Source organism: Heterocephalus glaber, unplaced genomic scaffold, assembly GCF_053883595.1.
Source record: "Heterocephalus glaber isolate CG9 unplaced genomic scaffold, H.glaber_assembly_v1.0 deba00001608, whole genome shotgun sequence".
In the NCBI taxonomy this organism is placed as follows: domain Eukaryota; kingdom Metazoa; phylum Chordata; class Mammalia; order Rodentia; family Bathyergidae; genus Heterocephalus; species Heterocephalus glaber.
In genome coordinates this window covers 13,151,450-13,172,525 of record NW_028258379.1, presented here as the reverse complement: position 1 = coordinate 13,172,525, position 21,076 = coordinate 13,151,450, and the positions used below count along the sequence as shown (strand labels likewise).

The window sequence follows — 21,076 nt, the reverse complement described above, 5'->3', positions numbered from 1 at the left end:
GGCCGGGGTGTGGCCTGGAGGTTCTAGAGCCCCAAGGGAGCTGATGGGAAGAGGAGGGACAAAGCCTCAGGGAGAAGAGAAGCCAGTTCACTTCTGGACATTGAGGCCATGTGGCACTTGGGGACCAGCCCAGCTGCTTTTGCCTGCCTTTTACCTTCCAACCCAGAGTCCACACTGAGGCCATAAATACCCTTTTCATAAAAAGCAACAGTGGAGTCCGAATTGTACTGAGATGCCAGAGGCAATGACCTTTACATTCCAGACTCTTGGAACTTACCATGATTAAATGACTCCAAGATCCAGAAAGTTGTAAGATAGCTGTACGGTGGGCAACAACAATCCTAATAACTATACCTTATGTGTAGAGCATGCTTTTGTCACTGAAGGCCACATTGCATTTGACCTGTCATTGTCTCTTCTGACTTTTACTAGTATCCCAGCAGCAGGTCAGGAAGCCAAGAGCCTTACTGTGGACCTGGGCCAACATTTCCTAGCTATGGGTTAGAGGTTGTGTCCAGCAAGCAAACTGCTTCTCTGTTCAAGGGCTAAGCCTGGCCTGGACACCCATACGTGGTGTTGGCGGGTCATTCCCAAATAAAACCAGTAGAGAAGCCAGAGAAGAATTCACTAGAACTGCCTTGCACTCTTTGGAAGGGCTGTGTGACCAGCTGATCCTGTCTGCTGTGACTGGGGCACAACAGTTGGGCAGGAAGGCAGTAGCAGAGGATCGATCACTGGCTGGGCTTCCCATTTTAAAGACAGGCCAGAGGTGGTGTCCTGTCCAGGAGGTCCCTTGGACAGCGATGGTGACATCGGATGTTCATTCAGTGCACGCACCATCACTGCAAGGATCCTGGGGTCATCCTGAGCTATGGTACCTGCCCACTTTCCAGTGTTATCTCAGCTGTGTCTCCCTGACCCACTGAGCTCTGGTCACCCCTGTCTCTTTCTGCTCCTTGGGCAAGCAGTGGTCCCCTCTGCCTCAGGGAGTTTGTTCTCTCTGCCTAGAACTCGTTCCTCTCTCCCACCTGCCCCCATTCTCTGGGCTGCTCTGCCATTTCTCCACATCTCACCAACGTTTGTCCCAGCCTCAGGTAAGCCTTCCCTGACCCTCAGATTAGGTAAAATTGCCTTCTTACACCTTCTTGTAGCTGCTGGAACTTGGTCATCACTGTTTCGATAGCACTGGGAATTATATGGTTGTGTATGTTGTTTCAATCTGTCCTCCCTTAACTAGATCTATTTGTATAGAACTGTAAGGTCTTTTGGGGGCCAGGACTGTAGCCATTTTGTAGCTTGCCTAGCACAGGGCCTGCTATGTAGTCAGCATTAGCTAAATGTTTTACACTAAATGGATGGATTCCTATTCTATAATTGGGGCGTGAAGAGGTGATCGCTTGTCTGAGGTCACACAGTGAGCCCATAAAGAACGGCCCAGGGCCCCTCACATGGAATCCAGTGAGCTTCAAGCCTCTTTCCTCTTATCCTACTTCCACAGTGGGGGGCTGGGTCCTCTGCGACAATCTCCTGTCCCTCCTGTAAGCCTGGAGATACACACCTTAGCTCCTCCTGTCCTCTCTTCTAAAGGGAGTGAGGCACTTAGGCCCCTGCATACAGAGTATGCCATGATGCACCTTGGAATTCAGTCCTGAGGGCTGAGGAATGAATGTGAATCTGAATTATGAACCTGACCTTGCTTTGTCAGGGCTTCCTGGTATGGTGTTGAACAGTCAAAATGGTTTTTAGCCTCAGTTTATTCAACTGTAGAATGGAAATGGAATTCTAGCCTGCCATGTGACTCCAAGGGCTGTTGCAGAGAGATTATTTGAATTCATGATTTTTAACTCCATAGGTTGTAAAAAAATTTATTTTTCTTTAAAAATAACAATGAATTTTTATTTTATTTTATTTCATTTGAGACAGGGTCTTGCGAAGTAGTCCAAGCTGGCCTTGAATTCCTGGTGACCCTCCTGCCTCAGCCTTTTGAATGCTGGAATTTCAGGCATTTGCCACATGCCTGGCTAACAATGGATTATTATGAACAGCACATTAGGGTTACATTCCAGTCAAGGGCACAGGAAGTCACTTGCTTTCATCAAACAGGGTGGGGTTCCAGAAAGGTAGAGAAAGGAGAAACAGATTTTTATATTTCTCAGGTGGCCCTTTAGTTTTGTTTTTTTTCTTTGGTACCGGGGATTGAACTCAGCACCTTGGGCTTGCAAGGCAGACGCGGTGCCACTGAGCTAAATCCCAGACCCTCAGGTGGCCCTTTAGGAACACAAAAATTAGAGAAATAAGTTTTGCTGGAATTATAGAAGTAAATTTATGGAATAGGTCTGTAATCCCAGGACTCTGGGAGGCTGAGGTAGGAGAACTGCCAAGTTTAAGCCCAGCCTGGGCAATTTAGTGACTTAGTGACTTTATTTTGAGCCTGTGTCACAATAAAACTTAAAAAAAAAAAAAAAGCCTGGGGATGCAGCTCAGTGCCAAAGGCCCTTGGTTCAATCCCCAGTACTCCAAAACAAAACAAAATGAAACAAAGCAAAATAAAACAAAAGCAAAACATCAGTGACAGTGAAACACTCCCAAAATTACCCTCGATGTGTTTTTCTTTGCATTTTATTTCTCAACTCTTCTATTGACTTTCTTGTCATTCCAGAGAGTTTTGGAAAATGATGAAAATGTAGATGAAGGGAATGAAGAGGAAGATCTAGAAGAGGATATTCCCAAGCGGAAGAATAGGACCCGAGGACGGGTAAGTGGGGGGGATACCAGAAGGAAGGGAAGGGATTAGAGAGGTGGAGGCCAGGCACACAATTGATGCCTCCATGGATTCCAGATCCCTCTGTAGCTGGGACATTGTTTTGCCCAAGGTCATACTTGGAGAAGCTGTCATCCTAGTTAGTAGCCCAGAAGCGTTCAGAGCTGGCAGGAGTGAGGAGAGGAGGCAGAGATACTCCGGGGGAGGGTGGGGGAGGAGGAGAGCATGTCTGCTGTACTCGTGACTGTCAGGGAGGGGGCTGAAAGTTCCTTGCCTTGCTGTCTTGGTCAGCCTTCCTTTGGCTGCAATCAAACACCCATGACCTAAAGGAGGGGAGGCTTATTTGGCTCATGGTTGCAGAGGTTCCAGTCCATGGTCTGCTGGATCCATGGCAGAAATATCAGCCGGAAGGGAAAGGCAGAGCAAAGAGGCTCACTTCATAGCAGAGCCCAGAAACAGTGCCAGAGAGGAGGGGACCAGGGACCACATTAGTGCCCGAAGCCATGGCTCCATGACCCACCCAGACATGTTCAAAAGTGTGCTTTACTGGTCTCCTAGATGTTCTTTAATCTAGTCAAGTTGACATATAATGATTAACAGTCACACTTGCTGGGTGTGAGGTTGTCCAGAATGACAGGGCCAGGACATTTGCTTTGGGATGTACTTCCCTAGGTAGAATTAGGAGCCTGTTAAGAAAGCAGGGAGCTGCAGTTTATGGTCCCCAGTGGATTTGGCATGACCTTGAAGGCTTATGGTATTGGGACAGGCAAGGAAGGGGTCTGAGCTGGGGGATGACAGAGGGAAGCCATGGTCAGAGGAATGAAGATGTAGACGTCATCCCTACGGGGGAGGGAGCCAAACTGGGTATCCAAGTTGGTTCTGCAGAGGCCTCTTATACAAGTTCAAAGGCACTTTCTTTGCAGACCTTTGAGGATGTAGGACAAAAACCAGGTGGAACAGCCCTAAAGGGGTAGACTGCAACGCTCCATCAGAGAACGCATTCCTTTAGGCCTGAAGGTCTGGCTTCCACAGCCTCTAGGTGGGACTCCCCTGGCTAAGAGGTTAGTCTTGTGTGCCCCATGGATTTGGGCTCAATAATAGCTATGGCTCTCATGGTTCTCTTGCTTTAGTGCAAACCAATATCACACAGAGATAATTGAAATGCACATTCTTAGGGCCTATACTCAGAAATTCTGATTTAGTGGGCCTGGAGTAGGGCCTTGACCTACGAGATAAGCAAGTTCCCAGGTGACAACTGCATGTAGTCCAGTACTGATGACAGGAGATGGGCCTTCTCAGGCTGATGCTCCATTATATAACTGTCACCAGGTTCATCAATTACCAATGCTTTGACTATTTCATCTCATCTGTTCTTTTCTCCTCATTTTTATTGGTTTATGTGTTTGCTTGATCCCCCCCACCTGCCCTGGAGCATTTGAAAGCAAATCCTAGGCATTTTATCATATACCTTGGTGTATATCTTTAATAGACATCATTTTCATATGTAGTAAAAATAACCATTATTGTCATATCTACTGTCTAGTCCCTGATCCTTTCCTTCTGATTTCTAAAAAAATGCCTCTTTATAGTTCTTTTGTTTAAAACTTAAGTCTCATTTCACACATGCCTCTTCCTCATCACATACACCCCCCCCCCCTCCGGCCGTTTTTTGTTGAAGAACTTAGTTTGTCTTGTAGAATTTCTTATGTTCTAGATTTAATGGAGTTGTAGTACTTTATGCCTTCCTCTACCTGCTAGTATTTCCCCCAAATTGGTACAATAATTTCTCCTTTCTGTGGTTTCAATTTCCACAGTTTTAGTTACCTGTGGTCAACTGTAGTGTGAAAATACTAAGTGAAAAGTTGGAGAAATAAACAATTCATAAGTTTAAAGTTGTTCACCATCCTGAATAGCGTGATGAAGTCTCGTGCCATCCAGCTCTGTCATGCCCAAGATGTGACTCACCTGTGTATCCATACTGTATATGCCACCTGCCAATTAGTCATTTAGTATCATAGTTGTCCAGGACACCAGATAGACTGTTGGTGGTATCATGATGTTTGTGTTCAAGTGATTCTTATTCTATTCTATATACTAATGGCCTCAAAGTGCAAGAGTAGTGATTGGCAATTTGGTTAGGCCAAGGAGAAGACGTAAAATGCTTCCTTTAAGTAAAAAAGTAAAAATTTTTGATTTAAGGAAAGAAGAAATATTGAATGTTGAGCTTCTGAAGATCTATGGTAAGAATAAATCCTCTATCTGTGAAATTGAGAGGAAGAAAGAAAAATTTGTCCTAGTTTTGCAACTATACCCTGAACTGCAAAGCTTATGGGCACAGTGTGTGATAAGTCCTTACTTGAGATAGAAAAGGCTTTAAATTATAGGGCTTGGTATTATCTAGGGTTTCAGGTATCCATGGGGGTCTTGGAACATGTTCCCCATGGAAAGGGGACACTGCTGCCATTTGATTAGACACTTGAATAGACTCAGGATATGTGTATATAAACATTATTTTGAGGGGAGCAAGAGATCTTTTGTAGGTGATGGTATGTACTTCTTACTGCTTTACACAAGACGGTCTGTTGTCCACTTGTTCTGCTTTTAGTGGTGTTGAAATTGATCTGTGAATTTGGGTCTTGTCAGCCTGATCCTGCCCTTATAAAGTTCCTCACTGAAGCTGTGGGTGAACTTACCTAGACCCATTACTTCATGGTGGGGGGCAGTTACAAAATAAAGAATAACTAATTCCATCATTAAAGGAGACTTCGGAGCTTGGCATTTCTGGGCCTTTGATGAACGCCAAGAGCTGTGTACCTCTTGACCTACTTCCATTCCTCCTATTCTCCCACAAAACTTACTGGAGTAGGTTGTGGAAAATGGTCCTCTTTACATCTTCTGCACTCCAAACATAAGTCTAAAAGATTGGACTCGAAGTCAGTGAACTGGAGTTAGTGTCTTCTCCACAAGCAATAATAGTGGCTACCACCATTCATATTTCCTGACTACTTTAAACTGGGCACAGTCGTGGGCTCTTTATAATAAGAGCTACTTAGGGCTGGGGATTTAGCTCAGTGGTTCCGCCGTCTGCCTCACAAGCGTAAGAACCTGAGTTCAATCCCTGGTACCAAAAAAAAAAAAAAAAAAGAGCTACTACACAAAGAAGGATAAGTTGGTGCCAGATACAGATACTTTATACTAGGCCCTCTATTTCTGCTGGTCCAGTACACACCAGATTTCAAAAACTTACTATGAAAAAAAGAATACAGAACATCTTATTGTTAGATTCTTATTTTAATTACATTTAAAATTGCAATATTTTTGATATATTTGGTTAAATAAAATATATTATTAGAATTAAATGCACTTGTCTCTTTTTATTATTTTGAATTTAAATTACAAAACTTTTTTTGGGGGGTGGGGGAGATTGCCAATCATGAGTTCTACCACTGAGCTGCATCCCTAGCTCCCCTCTTTTAAATATGGATACTGGAAAAATGAAAATGACAAATATGGCTCACATTATAATTCCGTTGGCCAGAACTTCTTTCATTCTGGTAAAGTATTATTACTCCAAGAGTAATAAGTAACGTGCTTAAAATCACCCAACCTAGTCATAAAGAAGGCAAGATTTGAACACAGGTGTTTCTTTTTCTCAGTGCCCAGCATGTAGCCAAAGTCTTACTTGTTGAATGAACAGTTGAATGATGGAAAAGAGAAAGAAAAGTCATATTTCAACCTCAGAGAGAAAAGGCTTGGCCATGGAGGACTGAGTGGGCCCAAGACTTGGGGTCTTCCTGATGCTGGCCAAATGGCAGCTCATGGCTCCTTGTTGTACAGTGACATTGTGGACATGTTATCCATGCTGGGAGCCATGGAAAGACCCAGAAGGGTGTGAGTGAGCCTCCCTGTGCTGAAATGTGTATGAAGCTGCTTTACCCACAGTATCAATTAAGCTGTCTTGCTGTCCCTTACAGTGGCCAATTCCAACTGCTGCTGAGACTGGAGAACAACCAAATCATACCCGTTGTCAGACTATGAACTAGTCTCTCCACATAGTCCTGGACTGCAGCTTTAGTACCACCCAGAAGCTTGCTAGGAATGCAGGAGTCCAGCCTCCATCCCAATGGACTGGATTAGGGTCTACACATTGACCATCTCCCCCAGGTCCTCTGTCCACACACTGAATAGGCCAGGGCTAAGGAACAGATTACAAAATGCACTCTGCATTATTGGAACTTCTACCTTGTCTTAGTTACCTTCTTGTTGCTGGGACAAAATATCTGACATCCACAAGTTAAAGGAGAAAAGATTTATTTTAGCTCACAGGCTGTAGAGGTTTCAATACATAGTCAGCTGACTCCAAGGCAGAGCAGCATGGCAGAGGAGCATCACAGAGAAGAAACAGTCCATGGCAGGTCAGGCAGAAAACAGCAAACATCAAATCTCCTTTTCCCTTTTATTCCATTCAGGCTACAAGCCTATTGGTTGGTGGCACCCACATCCAGCATAGGCCTTCCTATCATCCATACCCAGAATTATGCTAAACCAATCAGAAGACTAATTCAGTTATCACCCTTATTCCACATTCACACACCCTAGATTCAGCCAACTCTGAAAAGCCCCATGTATGGGCCCATAAGGCTTTGGGAGGACATCTATGTACAAGCCTTAATGACCCTATGAATTCACATCCTAGCTCTACCACCTGCTATACATTGAGAGAATTATGTAACCTCTGTGACCTTGGCCAAATGGTGTAAGTACTCTGGGCCTCAGTTTTCTTAGCAACAAACAAAATAAAATAAAATAAAATGGGAGTAATAATGCTGCCAATTTTGAGTGCTTAATAAAGGCTAGATATCATTAGGAGGGTGCAACACAAGGAACAACTCTTAGAGCTTTGACCAGTTGTATTCCTGAAGGTAAAGGGCAATTCAAACCCAACAATTCATAATTGTGTCTATGGTAACCTCAGCCTGAGAAATCAAAGCTTTTTAAAATTCATGAGATTATTGAGTCATCCATCTAAGAATGAATGAATGAATCAATCAGTATTGATGCATGGTGGTGCAGTCCAGGGGATTGATAGTTAATAAAGTACAAATTCTGCTGGAGCAGACCTGGGAGGTGGGGTCTGAGCTCCTGCCTAATTCATAAACTCCTGGTGCTGCTGGTCTGAGGACCACACTTTCCATAGCAAGGATGTAGAGCAATGGTTCTCAATTATTTTGGTGTCAGCAATTCTTTATAGTCTTAAAAATTACCAAGAGCCACCCAAAGTAATTTTTCTGTTCAGTTAACTAAGGGTTTGCTATTTTAGAAATTCATACTGAAAAAAATTAAGAGCACACAAACTCACAGTGAAAGCACCACCACATGTCATGTAGTCTCTGGAAAATTCTGTCTCACACTTGTGAGAGAATGAGAATGAAAGAGGCAAGTGCTGTTTCAGTACATTATGAAGTAGTTTTGATGCTGATTCCAGGACCACTATTTGAGAACAACTGGTATAGAAGAACTAGCTCTTGCCTTGAGACTGTTTGCCCTAGTTTAGGGTCTTTTAGTTTCAGGAAACTCAATGGCTTGGGCAAAATGGGGAGGATTTGAAAAGCTGCTGGGTCATGCCCCAAATTTGAGCAATCTTTGAAGATCCAAACCACAGGAAGGGCAAGAAAATGGCAGGGATTTAGGACTAGGGAATAGAGAAGAATTTAGACTGCTTCTTGCCTCTATGTTTTCCACTTTCATTTTCTAATGACTCACTTTCTTGCTCCTCTGTGCACATGGCCCCATACCTCCTAATTTTATGGTTCTTACAGTTCAAGTGTTCTGTACTAAACTAGGCCCACTGTTTGCCAATTCCAAGTCCCTTGGAGATAGGATTTGATTGGCCCAGCTTGGAGGTACAATCAGATTGGTTCAGTAAATAGGTGGCTAATCCCATACCAGCCAATCAGCTGTGGCCAGAGGGGCAGAGCTATGTTGTGCAATTATGGCTGCCTTGGCCAACCAGCGTTATGTGAATGGGAGTTTGGGTGGGGAGGGGTGGTGTGGAGTGAGCAGTTCTCATGAAGGGAGAATGGGTTTCTTTTGGAAAGTCAACTTCAAAGGTTCCCATAACAGTTTGGAAAACTAGGTCCTCCACCTTCTACTGGTTCCATGACTGGATAAGTCATGAACCATCTCAGAATTTGTTTTGCCAAGAGACAAATAGGAATAATAACACAATTGGTCTAAGTTGTAGGGTAATTTTAAGAGTGAATTGAACTAATATATGTGAAAGACCTTTATAGGCTCTGTGCCCAGCATATTACTATGGTAAGTGTGAGGAATTCATTATAATGTATAAAATCTTTGCCCTCAAGGATGTTAAAATTAAACTGGGGAGGCGGTGCTAAAACCCATGGTGCTATGAGAAAACGGCAAGCTTCTGAGCATGAGCTAACCAAATGCAACAAGAGTCCAGAGGAGACAGAGATCAGCGTGGGCAAGGATGGAAAATAATTTGTCAAATACTTCCTGTGGACTTAGCATTGTCCCTGTGGCTTCACACCCCTTGGCTCTAACTCTCTCAGCAGTTCTGCAATAGAGGTGTTGCTGGGCCCATTTTGTGGATAACACTAAAGTTTAGAGAAGTAACTTGTCCAAGACACAAAGTGGATGCTATGGTTGGATTTGGGTTGAGTGTCCCCCAGACTTTATGTCTTGAAACTTAATTCCCTTTATGAAATATTGAGAAGGTGGGAGCTTAATCTGACTACAGTATTTAGAGATAGGGCCTTTGGGAGGTGATTAGCATTAGATAAGATCATGAGGGTGGAGCTGTGTAAGAGGGAGAGACCAGGAAAGACACATACACACGTATGCTCTTTGTCTCTTACCAAATGATGCTCTCTGCCACTTGGAGACTGCCGGCATAAAGGCCATCACCAGAGGAGGTCCTTAGACCTTGCACCTCTAGAATCATGAGTCAAAATTAACTTCTCTCTCTTAAAAAAAATAAAGTAGCCTGCTTCAGGTATTTTGTTACAGCAATAAAAGAAACTGACTAGTACAGCTGGAGTGCAAACCTATGTCTGCCTGACTTGAAGGTGATGTTCCTTTTACTCTTCAATGAGGTAACAGGAAAAGTTTTGGAGGAGTGGGATGGTAGCAGGACCAAAGCCTAGATTGGATGTAGATGGGCAGAGGGGAGGCTAGCCATGACAGAGCTTAAGGAATGCAAAGACATGGCTATCACTTAGGGTGAACCTGATGGAGTAAGCACTAGGCTGCCATTGGATAGGTAAATGGTTTGCAGGTGACAATGCCAGAATGTATGAGTGAACAAATGACCACGGGCTCCTGACCTTCACCCCTTCTGTCCAAGTGGTCTGGCAATATGGACGTAGAGCCCCAGTTGGTGGGTTCTTTGAGCTCTTCAGGGCTCAGTTGATGAGCTCTTGGATTAGGGTGTGGAACAGAGAGGAAATGTGAAGCCTGTGATGGCTTTTGAAACAAGAAATAATAGCATTTGGATATAGAGAATGAAGAAGACCAAAAATGATTGACTCACTGCCTGCCTGCCTGCCTGCCTGATTGACTCCTGTATTTAGCAAATGTTTAAGGGCCATTTATATGGCTGGCCGGCTCTGTCCTTGGTTCCGAGAATATTGGTGACCCAGAGATGGCTCTTCACCTCACTTGGGGCAGACAGAAAATCCATAAGTAAAGCAACGCATGTGTGATATAATGGCAGACAATGCTAAGTGCTGTGAGAAGACATAAAGCAGGGTTGAAGAAAGAGAACGAAGGAGAAAGCATGAGTGGATATCAGTGATCAGAGAGAGTTTCTGGGGGAGGCAACAGTGGCGCAGGATAAGTTGTATTTGAGTAACCTCAGGAAGAATCCTTTGCCCATCCCCTCAAAGGCCCTATAGCCATGATCCATGCATTTGGGAAAACTGAGGCACAAGGAATGCTGGCCAGCCCTGTGGTGGGGGAATAAAACCTGGCTTTCTGGGGGCCACTGCTGCCTGATGTCCCTGCAGCCACTAATTCCTGGTGCTTCAGTCCACCAAGGACATCTCCTTTTTTTTGGTACTGGGGATTCAACTCAGGACCTTGCGCTTGCAAGGCAGGTGCTGGAACCACTGAGCTAAATCCCTGGCCTGACATCTCCTTCTTCTTCTCCCTGGAGGTATTTCTAGGCCCATGAAGCCCCTTCCACGTCTCCTGTGGCCTCGTCATTCTGCTTGTCTTGATTTCACCTGATCAGAGGTGGTAGTGACAGGGCTGTAGGCTGCACACATCAAGCTGTCCCTAGCTTCACCGAGGGGGCTGAGGGCAGCTGAGGGGGACCAGCCTTGGCTTTGTGGGCATGGGGGCCTGTCAGAGCCTTGGGTACTTCCAGAGCCTCCTGCTCCCTCTTGGGGTCAACTCTGAGTAATAAGGGAGATGGGAGGGCTGCTGGCTGTCAGTGTGCAGGCTGGGGGCACGGAGCGGCCGGAGGAGGGAGGTGGAATTCTGTAATTTGTTTTGGAGAGGAGCTGAGGCGATGGCAGAGGTGGCAGCTTGGCAGGTGGGCTTGATTGTGGAGTGTGTGCTTTGTGATGTGTGAGTGCTGCAGGCCTTTCTATTGTGAAGTCTCCATTGAGGTGCGTGCACTTGAGAGTGTGTGAGAGTGTGTGTGTGTGTGTGTGTGTGTGTTCATCCCAAGTCTTTCCACCATGAAGTTCTCAGTGAAGTGTATGTGTGTGTGCATCCACATGCATGCAGGAGCACCCACGCCTGTCCATTGTGAAGTCCCCAAGGCCACTTTTCTAGGCCAGGCCCTGAGCCTGCCCCATTTCCCCTGCACTCCAGGGTGCTGCTATGTCTTATCCTCATCTGGTGCCCCTTCTCTATCCCCAAAGACCTTGGCTGGCCCTTTCCTTGGCTGGAGTTGACTGCTACTCATTACCGAAGAATGACCTGGAGGAGCCCAGGGTGCTATACATGTGACCAGTGTGGGACTTACATGGGTTTAAAAATAAACCTTACTGAGCCACTGTCCTGAGCTGCAGCGCTGCCGGCCAGCTCTTGGCTGGCCTCTTATTCCCAAAGGTAGAACTCACCACCACCCCTCCCCTGTCCCCATACCATGCAGACCCTTCCTGGGAGATGCGTATAGGATGGGGCACCAGGGTCCGGCCCAGGAGACCACGAGGAGCCAGGTTGTAGTGTCAGGCTGCAGGCCAGAAGCTGGAGGCAGACTGCCCCTCCGAGAAGGGGGAGGGGGAGCTCCCCCATGCCTGGGCTCATGCCTTGGGTCCAGATGCCAGGCCTGGCTATTTCTTTTCTTTTCTTTTTTTTCTTTTCGGTACCAGGGATTGAACTCAGGAGGACCTTGTACTTTTGAGGCAGGCGGCAGAACCACTGAGCTAAATCCCTGGCCCTGGCTGTTTCTTGAGACATATGGGAGGTTGGCAGTATGGGCATGGGAACCTGGGTGACAACTGACATTATACTTCCTGCCTCAGCAGGACTTGCTTCTCAAAGCTATCAGTTGATCAGCAGGAGGAGCAGGGTTGGCATCTTAGTGCTGTCAACAAAATGGGAGGAAGAGGTCCTCGTGTGTGGGAATTTGGTAGATGTGCTTTTTCCTTTTGGGATATTGGGGGCTGAACCCAGAGCCTTTACACTGAGCTACATCCCCAGTCCCTTTTCTCAAACTTTTAATTTTGAGATCAGGTCTTGCTAAGCCGCTAAGGCTGGGCTCCGACTTGGATGCTGTTCCCTCAGCCTCCCAGAGTGCTGGGCTTATAGATAGGCCTGAACCACCATGCATGGCCAGACACGGGTTTTCAGTCATACTGCCCTGAGTTTGTGTCCTGGCTTTGCACTTAGTAGCTGAATGACCTTGGGCAAGGGATTTGACCTCTCTGTTGTCTTAGTGCCCTAGTCTGTGAAATGGGGATCATAGGGATTCCTCCTTTTGGGAGTTGTTGTGAAGACTTAATGAGAAGATCCAGGTGAGTAGCTGAGTGACTTGGGGCAAGTTACCTACCTCTTTGGGCTTGTTTCCTTACCTGTAAAATGGGATTGGTGTTGGTTCAAAGGCTGTGATGAAGATGGCATATGGAGATGCAGGGGAGGCGGACAGGGCCTCACAGGGTGCATGCTCAGGGCCTGTAGTGATGAATGTAATAACAAACATCCCCAATCCAAATGTCTCCCCAGGCTCGTGGCTCTGCGGGTGGCAGGAGGAGGCATGATGCCGCCTCTCAGGAGGACCACGACAAACCTTACGTCTGTGACAGTAAGTACAGGCTCCTCCACCCTGCCCCAGCCCCACCCTTCCCTGTGCTTCCTTGGCTGCCAGCCCACCAGCTCCTGGGCCTGCACCCTGGCGTGCCTGCCTGCATCCTCTCCAAGGTCACCCTGCTGCTGCTTTGGCAGGGACATCTGTGCACGAGGGGAAGCTGTCCGGGAAGCTCCTCCTTGGATCTGTGTGCCTCGGCCTGGCAGGGTCTCCTTCCTGGCTTTCCTCTGCCTTGTTCTCCTTCACACTCCCCATCTCTTTTAAGATTCATCCTCTCTGTCTTTCTCTATTTCAGAGAGTTACAAACAAAAGCATAACTCAAAACCCTCCAACAAAGGTACTTGGCTCCTGTGCTCCTGTGGCTTTCCATTTGTTTCCCTTTAATTTCCTCTCTCTCTCTCTCTCTCTCTCTCTCTCTCTCTCTCTCTCTCTCTCCCCCCCCCCTCTCCCTTTCTCTCTCTCTCTATCCCTCTTGTCCTAGGTAGGGCAGGTTATGAATCTTTCTGTGACAATGACTTACTTTAATAAATGGCCCTCCATCCATCTCCAGCCTTTCTTGCTTGCTTCAGAGACATCTTTTGGACAAGCGACTGCCTGGCTCCTGGGTTAGTCTGAGGACAGTGCTAGGGTGGCCAGAAGAACAGGAGGGGCTGGGAGCCATGGGCAAGGTGCACCTCATGAAACCTCAGCTTGAGGCAGATTGCGGTCAGATGGAGACATGGCCTTTGTCTTTTCTAGTCACCAGGGCTTGGGGCGGTGGCTTTGAAATCCTTGCCCAAGTTAGCTTCTTACTGGATCAGGCTGTATCGGCTCATTCCGTGGCAAGGGTGGCCCTCAGAACTTCACTCCTCATGATCTGCCCTTCCTGTCTCCTCCTCTCTGAGCACATAGGGCTCAGGAACAGCTCAGAAAATGGCAGCGAAACAGCTGCGGCAGGACCTGGCACAGTGCTTGCTCTGGGTGCCCCATTCACTCTGCAGAGTCTGCAATCTCCGGCAAGGCAGGGAGAGAGCCAGGGTAGAGGGACACAGGGGCTAGGCTGGGGCTGGTGTCTTTTTTCTCCCTCTTCACTGGACTCTTTTGATTTCAAAAAGTTACTCTGTGCCTGTTGGGGTGACAGCTGGTTGGAGAACATTTTGTTAGGAGAACTCAAACTCCATGACCCCCATTTGGTTGCTTAATACACCATGCAGATGACATTCCCTAGGTGACTTCTCAGGTAACATAGTCACCCCAAGGCAACTGCATTCCAGGATGAGGAGGGAGCAGGGCATGGGGTTGGATGCCTTTTGGTAATGCCAGGAGATGCCTGCTTTGGCCGGGTCTTGCTTCCCAGATGGGGTTCCATTTTTTTCTGACCTAGAGACAGCCCAATACAGCTAGCCCTTGGGAGACTGGTTCTGAGCTGTGCCTGGGAGGGCTCCTCAGTCCCCACAGTGCAGCCTCTTAGCTGTGTCTGGCTGGAGGAGCCCATCCATCAAGAGCACCAACAGCTGCTTTGGAACAGGGGCATTGCTGCTCTATTCCTCTTCTAAAATGGTTTTTTATGTATGTGATTTTCTGCTGTCATCAATAGTAGGATTATCTCTATGGCTTTCACTGGATTCCTAGCTAATAAAAGTCCCCTATAGTTCCAGTCACACCCTATGCATCCTTCACTCTTGCTTCTCTCATTGCCCAGTTCCTCTCTTCCCACCTTTGTCTCTGACATCTGCCTCCTTGTATGTTATCGCCATGAGGTGCACTTTCTGAGCACCCTCTTGTCCAGCTGCTCTCCTTCTGCATGAAGTGCTTGCATCAAACCCTCTCCTTCTAGCTCCTGACTTAGTTTAGGGGCTCTCGGTGCCACGTACTATTTCTGATTCCTTCCCCACAAGGTCTCTTCTACCTTCCTGGTACCCTGGAGTGCTTGGGAGGCCGAATATATGTTGATATTGATTTTCCAGAGTCTTCAGCCACTGCTTTCTTGGCTCTGGCCATACGTATGCAGCTTCCCTCTTCCTCCCTTGGAGGAGCGAGGCCCACTCTAGATTGCCCTTCTCTACACTGGCTCTCTTAGGACATTGTGTGGCAGCTCAGTGATTAATAGACTTTATTTTTATCTGGTGCCCTTCAGACATGGGATCCTTTGGGATAGAAATGACCTTTGGAGAGGTCATGAGTCCCACCCCCACCCCTCAACTGGGCTAGAAATGCTTTTAATAATCTCTAATGCATCCTAAGTAGAGAGGTGTCTGGTGGCCATTCTCGATTGTCCCGAGGGATGGTGTTACCATAAGCTGCCCTGTTTTTTTTTTTTTCCTCCATGATTCCAGCTGTGCTTTGACTGATTGTTTCTCCACAGAAGCTGAAAATGTTCTTTCCTAAAGGTCCCCTTGTCTTTTGTGCATCTTTCCCAATTAATAGGCACATTCAGCATTTTGTCTGATATCCTTTGGAGCCTCAGTTGAGCTAGGGTCCCAACCCATACTCTCTGTGCTATCCTGCTCTGAGTTCCCTTTCAGGTCTGCTTTTAAGTATAGCACTCCCATTGGAAGCAACATCAAGGCTCAGTGGCTCAAAGAGCAACAGATACATTTCTCTGTTTGTCTTACACAAGTTCTTAGCACAGCCCACTTTGGCAAAGGGTGCCCCTCCTGCCCTGTGCCTGCCCTACCCCATGCATACCAGGTCTTTCCAGGTGTTTGCTGTTTTCTTTCTTTTTTTTTTTTTTTTTGGTACTGGGGATGAACTTGGGTCCTTGCGCTTGCGCAGCAGGCGGCGAAACCACTGAGCTAAATCACTGGCCTAAGCATGGTAGTAAATTGTGGAAATATGGGTGTGGAAAATCCACATTACCATGAAGTTCACCATCTTTTTTTTTTTTTTTTTGGTACTGGGGATCGAACTTGAGTCCTTGCATTTGCACAGCAGGCGGCGAAACCACTGAGCTAAATCCTCACCCAGCCCAGTGTTTGCTCTTTTCTACTCATGTATTTGGTTGTCCCTCTTTCCATAAATCACTCTGCATTTGGCCCTATTGAGTCTCAATAAACAGATACAATAATGTGTGACTTCAATATACAAGATTCAGTAAAGGCAAATTTAAAGACATTGCCCAGTGGTTAAATTTCATTCTCCATAGATTTGCAATTCCTGCCATTTTTGTATCATCTATGGTTTGATTTGCATAATTCCCACTCCATCTTTAGAGTTATTTATGAAAATATTAGGTCACCTTGAACCCCAACATCTCTCTCTGGGTTTATGTGGAGTACAAATAGCCATTTTTTGGATGTGATTGTATTTAACCCTTTCTGGAATGAGTTCTTGAATATACCATCTGGTTGTGTTGTTGGCCTAAGCTCCCCTTTCAGGATGGGTGGTTGAAATATTATCTTAGCTGCTAACTTCAGGTGATAGATAGTTTGCTTCTTGCCTTTCACTCAGCCATTGAATTTATTCCATCTCAGAAATATTAAATCCTCTGAATATAATATTTTTACCCAATCTATAGTGTGTGCATGAGCACTCCATTTTCCAGCAAGTAACCAATCTCTTATTAATTATCTTGCAAGTTTCCAAGCTAAAGAATCAAAGTTCTGTTTCTTCCCTTTCAGTCTCTCACCCAAGAAAAAGTGTTCATTACTCACAAACAAAGCAGTTAAACAGGACTTTGTGGAGAAGGCTGCTGGTATCTGTCAAAGTGTGGACCTGGACCACTTGCACAGAAATAACCCAGGTGTTTGTCAAATGCAGATTCCTGGGCCTTGCGTCTGAATCACAGTAGGCAGGCCCAGAGCCTGCATTTTCTGAGTGCTCCGTGGAGAATTCTTACCTGTCCTGAAGTTTGAGATGGACTGATTTGATATATTTGAATGCGAAGGCTCTTGGCCTCTCACTGAGCAGCCCCTTTATTATTTTCTGCTTTTTGCCTAGGGCTTCTTGATGCTCCTGGCAGCTCGCAACATGGCTGTAGCTGGGCTCTTCAAAATCCTTTTTCACTAGTTCTTTCTTTTTTTTTTGGTACCAGGGATCGAACTCGGTGTGCTTTCGAGGCAGGCGGTGGCACCACTGAGCTAAATCTCTGGCCCTCACTAGTTCTTTCAACAACCATGAAACTTGGCAGTCTAACATAAAACCCAGAAATCCAGCGCTTGATTTTAATTTATGTAGTAGCTTGCCATCCTCAGAGCATCATTAGGCCGTGTCATAGGTGGGATGGCAAGTAGGGACAGGCCTGTGAAAGGAGTCCTTGGGTTTGGGCTCCTAGGATGCTTTGGACATCCTTTTAGAAGTTTGCCTCTCCTCTTCCTGACTGCTGCAGCCCTGCGTCGCTGCTTTTGCTGCTCTTGGGATGGGATGAGCATCACCAGGCAGACTCCTGATGAGAGACCACTTTTCCATTTTTTCTGTCCAAGGAACATGATAGAAAAGACTATGGTGATGATGGGGTGATATTCAGGGAGAACATTGTGTCTCTAAGCATTAGCCATTCAGCAAGGAGCAAGGGAGTATCTGCACTTCTGCTGGACACTGTGAAGTTCTTTTTTCCTCCAGTTATTTTCCAAATGATAGTAACAATTTCTATTAATGGGTGCATATTCTGTGCAGAGGACTTTGCTTAACATTTTGCTTAGATTGTTCCTGTAAACCCCTGCACTAATCTTGAACACAGGGACAGTTGACCTCACTTGACGGTGAAGACACAGGCCTCAGAGAGGTGAAGATACTTGTTTACAGTCACACAGCTGGTTAATGCTAATGCTGGGTTGTCAATTTCAGTTTCTTCAACTCTTTACCTGACATGCCCTAGAACGTATCCCAGACAAACCACTGGTTCATTGTGCCCTCCTATCCCGGAATTCTGAGAGCTGAGGAAAACATGTTTTAAAAGTTAATGAACACACATGTCTTATTTATTAGGGGAAGCCCTGTCCACTGGTGACAGACGGCTTCTAGGTGTCAGGTTGGCAAGTTGGAGTCAGGTAGTAATTATAACTGAAGTGGAAGAGAATGAATTATATGATTTTGAGCCTTTTAAATTTAAGTTTATTAAAATCACCCCTCCCTTCCCAAACTAGGACATTAGGGTGAATTAGTGACAAAAGGCAAACAGACAGGACAGGCCCTCCTAGAACATGACTCATCTCTGACTTATGTCCGGAATTCACACATCAGGAGGGGTTCCCCACCTCGGTGTCAGTGGAAGCTTTGTTCTCTAACTCCTCTACCCCACAGATGTGTATTTTTGATTGTGTGGCCTGTGACTGAAAACGTGACCATGCCATAGTTGTCTCGCTTCTAGAAACCCAATGGGGGCATAGCTACATCTCTTGGGGACAGTACCAGCACAGGGTCTGGCAGTTCTTCTCGAGGCTCCGGGCCTTCCTGATCTGCACCCCTTCCCCACGCTGTGGTTGCTTTCCTCCTAGGCAGCAGCTTGTCCAGGAGACAAGATGTCTCAAGGACAAGAAGCAGGAATGGATTGGGGGACATCATGGGAACCATGTCACAAGGCTTGAGGAGCCATGGGGTGGGTGGATCAGGATGAATTGAACACACCCTGAACCACAACAATCCCAGAAATCTGCTTGACTTCAACAGTGTGCAAATCACTGTTTCACCCATATGTGAGCACAGTGGGGAGAACCAGATGCCTATTTCAGTCTTATTAAAAAAATTTTTTTGGAGGGTATTGAGGTCCACAATTTCTAAGGCTCATGTGGTTTGAGCATCAAAGTGCAGAGAAAAAGCCAATAATGCGGCCTTCAGGCTCACGGCCCTTGTCACCGAAGGGGAGCCAGGCTCATCCTTCAGTTGTCTCTGCTGTGTTATCTTGCAGGTCCTTGATTGGGGTGAGGTGCAGTGGGGGAGGGCAGGGAAGACTCTGTGCCCCAGAAACTTGATTTGTGGAGTGGGTCCTGTGGCATGGGTTTGATCCCTGGAGATTGAGTGCATTTGTTATGGCAAAGCTGGGCGCCCTTCGATATTTAAATGCCACTGTGTCCTGGACACAAGTTGCAGTGTCTCTGCAGAGCTGGCCAGAGGCAGGGCTGGGGAGAAGCTGTGGTTTCTCTTTGGTACCACCAGACCCTCCTGTCCCATCTTCCTCCCTTCTACTTCCTCCCTTCACCAGCCCTGCCCCCTAGGGCCCTCATCTTGCCCATTCCCCCCTAAAACCACCACTGCAGCCAGCCTTTCCTGACATGTGCCCCCTCCAAGTTTAATATTTTCTCATCCTGTTGGAACCTTGTTCTTGCTTGCTGTTACCTGATACAAATCCAGTTACAAATAACTCCTATTAAGGTGTGGATGACTCAGGAGAGTGTAGGTATGAATATTTGTAGAGGTGCTTTATATATTTTTTATGTTTTTGGTACTAAGACTTGAACCCAGGGACTGCTGAGGTACATCCTCAGTACCCCCTCACATTTTTAAAAATTTTGAGATAGGATCTCACTAAGTTGTCCAGCCTGGCCTCAAACTTGCCAATAGATGAGGTTACAGTCATACCTGGCTCCTTCATTTTTTAAAATAAGTTTTTTTCTGGAAACAGTATTTGTTCATACACAAATAGCAGAAGCTACAGATATGCGAAAAAGGAATCATAAAATCACTCATAATCTTACTCCTCATACATCACATCTATTGTGTTTGCTGTACACTTTTCTAGGATTCATTGCTTTCCTTCCTCCTCCTCCTTCCAGTACCTTCCTACTCTGTAATAATGAGGAATATCTTTCCACATCAACACATGCATTTTGGTGACATCACTTTTAGGGCTATAAAGTGTTCCACAATGTGGACATGCCATAGTTTATGGCTGTGTCCCACTTTATGCCACCAGCTTTCTATTTGTTAAATGATTAGGCAATTTAAAATTTGTTCACCTTATTTAAAAAGTTGGCTCACTTTTGACAGTAATATTGGAACTATGTCTTTGTATCCCGCTGCACTGTTTCCTAGAAGCAGATCATGAAGTGGAAGGGACTGGTGCAAGGTGTGGTGGGGGGTGTAGGTCTGGGCCGAGGGAGAGGGAGCTGGGGAATAAGAATGCGCACTCGCTGTGGAGTGAGATGGCTAGGTCAAGCTGTGGCTCTGTGCTTGTTATTTGGGATTTCCAGGAGATTATTTTGCTGCTAGGTGTCTGTTTCCTTGGGTATGCAGTGGGAATGAGAATTGGTGGGGGAGCTTAATGACTATTTCTCCCACTTTTACCTTTTTCTTATTTCCTCTTTTCCCAATATGTTGGAAAGATCAGTCTTCTGTCACATGGCATTGATACCCTGGCAGGTGGTATTTAATTGAGCAGGCAATAAATGCTGTAGAAATGAGGGAGGAGTGGTTACGGGGTCCCGTTCGTCAGAGGATGCTCCCTGGAGGCCAAGAAGACCCTCAGTGAGCACGGATTGAGCTGATTCCCATTTTTAGGGCTGGAGGGATGTTTGCAGGTGTGGGAAGTGAGGTAATAATAGAAGTTTGCATGCTATGGGCCTGGGATGTTCTATGGGCTTCATTTATATTAGCTTTTCCACTCTTGCAGATGTGCCATGAGGTAGATGCTACAGCCCTCTCCATCTTACAGATAGGGAAACTGGGGAGAACAGGAGTTAATTAACTTTGTTGGGGTCACACAGTGACTCGGCAGAGTGGGACTTGACCTTTCACCCACCTCAGATGTGCACACAGTTACTCATGCTTCCTGGGCTCTGCAGGCACCATGTGTACCCTTCTTCTACTAGGCCCCTCTCACATGGTGCCATAGCAGTTTGTCTTCTCAAGCTGTACTCCTGAGGAGGGACTATGTCACATGCCACCAATACGCCGGCCCCAGCACAGCAGTGCCTTTGAGGTGTTGATGAATGGCTGGAAAGGGAACATGGGATGTTCATGCCAAGACTAAGGATAGACCATGTTGGCCAAAGCAGTGAGTTTGAGTAGCGAGACTGTGGGGATACGAGGCTGAGTTGTTCAGAGGTGAAGCATATTGATCCTGGAGACATGTCTAGAAAGAGGAATCTGCAGAATTAGGTGTTCAGGGAAAGCAGCCT

At 46.2% G+C, this 21,076-nt stretch overlaps 1 protein-coding gene across 7 annotated transcripts in view; it reads left to right on the top strand.

The window, feature by feature from the left end:
* Dpf3 (double PHD fingers 3) overlaps window positions 1–21,076 on the top strand; it is a 257,440-nt gene that overhangs the window by 145,082 nt on the left and 91,282 nt on the right. For all 7 annotated transcript variants that reach the window (XR_015445026.1, XR_001182647.3, XR_015445025.1 and 4 more), the window contains exons 5-6: window positions 2,660–2,755; window positions 12,962–13,040. Coding sequence is in view for 4 of the 7 variants with exons in the window: in XM_087195352.1 (XP_087051478.1) it covers window positions 2,660–2,755; window positions 12,962–13,040 (175 nt within the window). In the remaining 3 variants the exon portion in view is untranslated. The remainder of the gene's footprint in view (window positions 1–2,659; window positions 2,756–12,961; window positions 13,041–21,076) is intronic.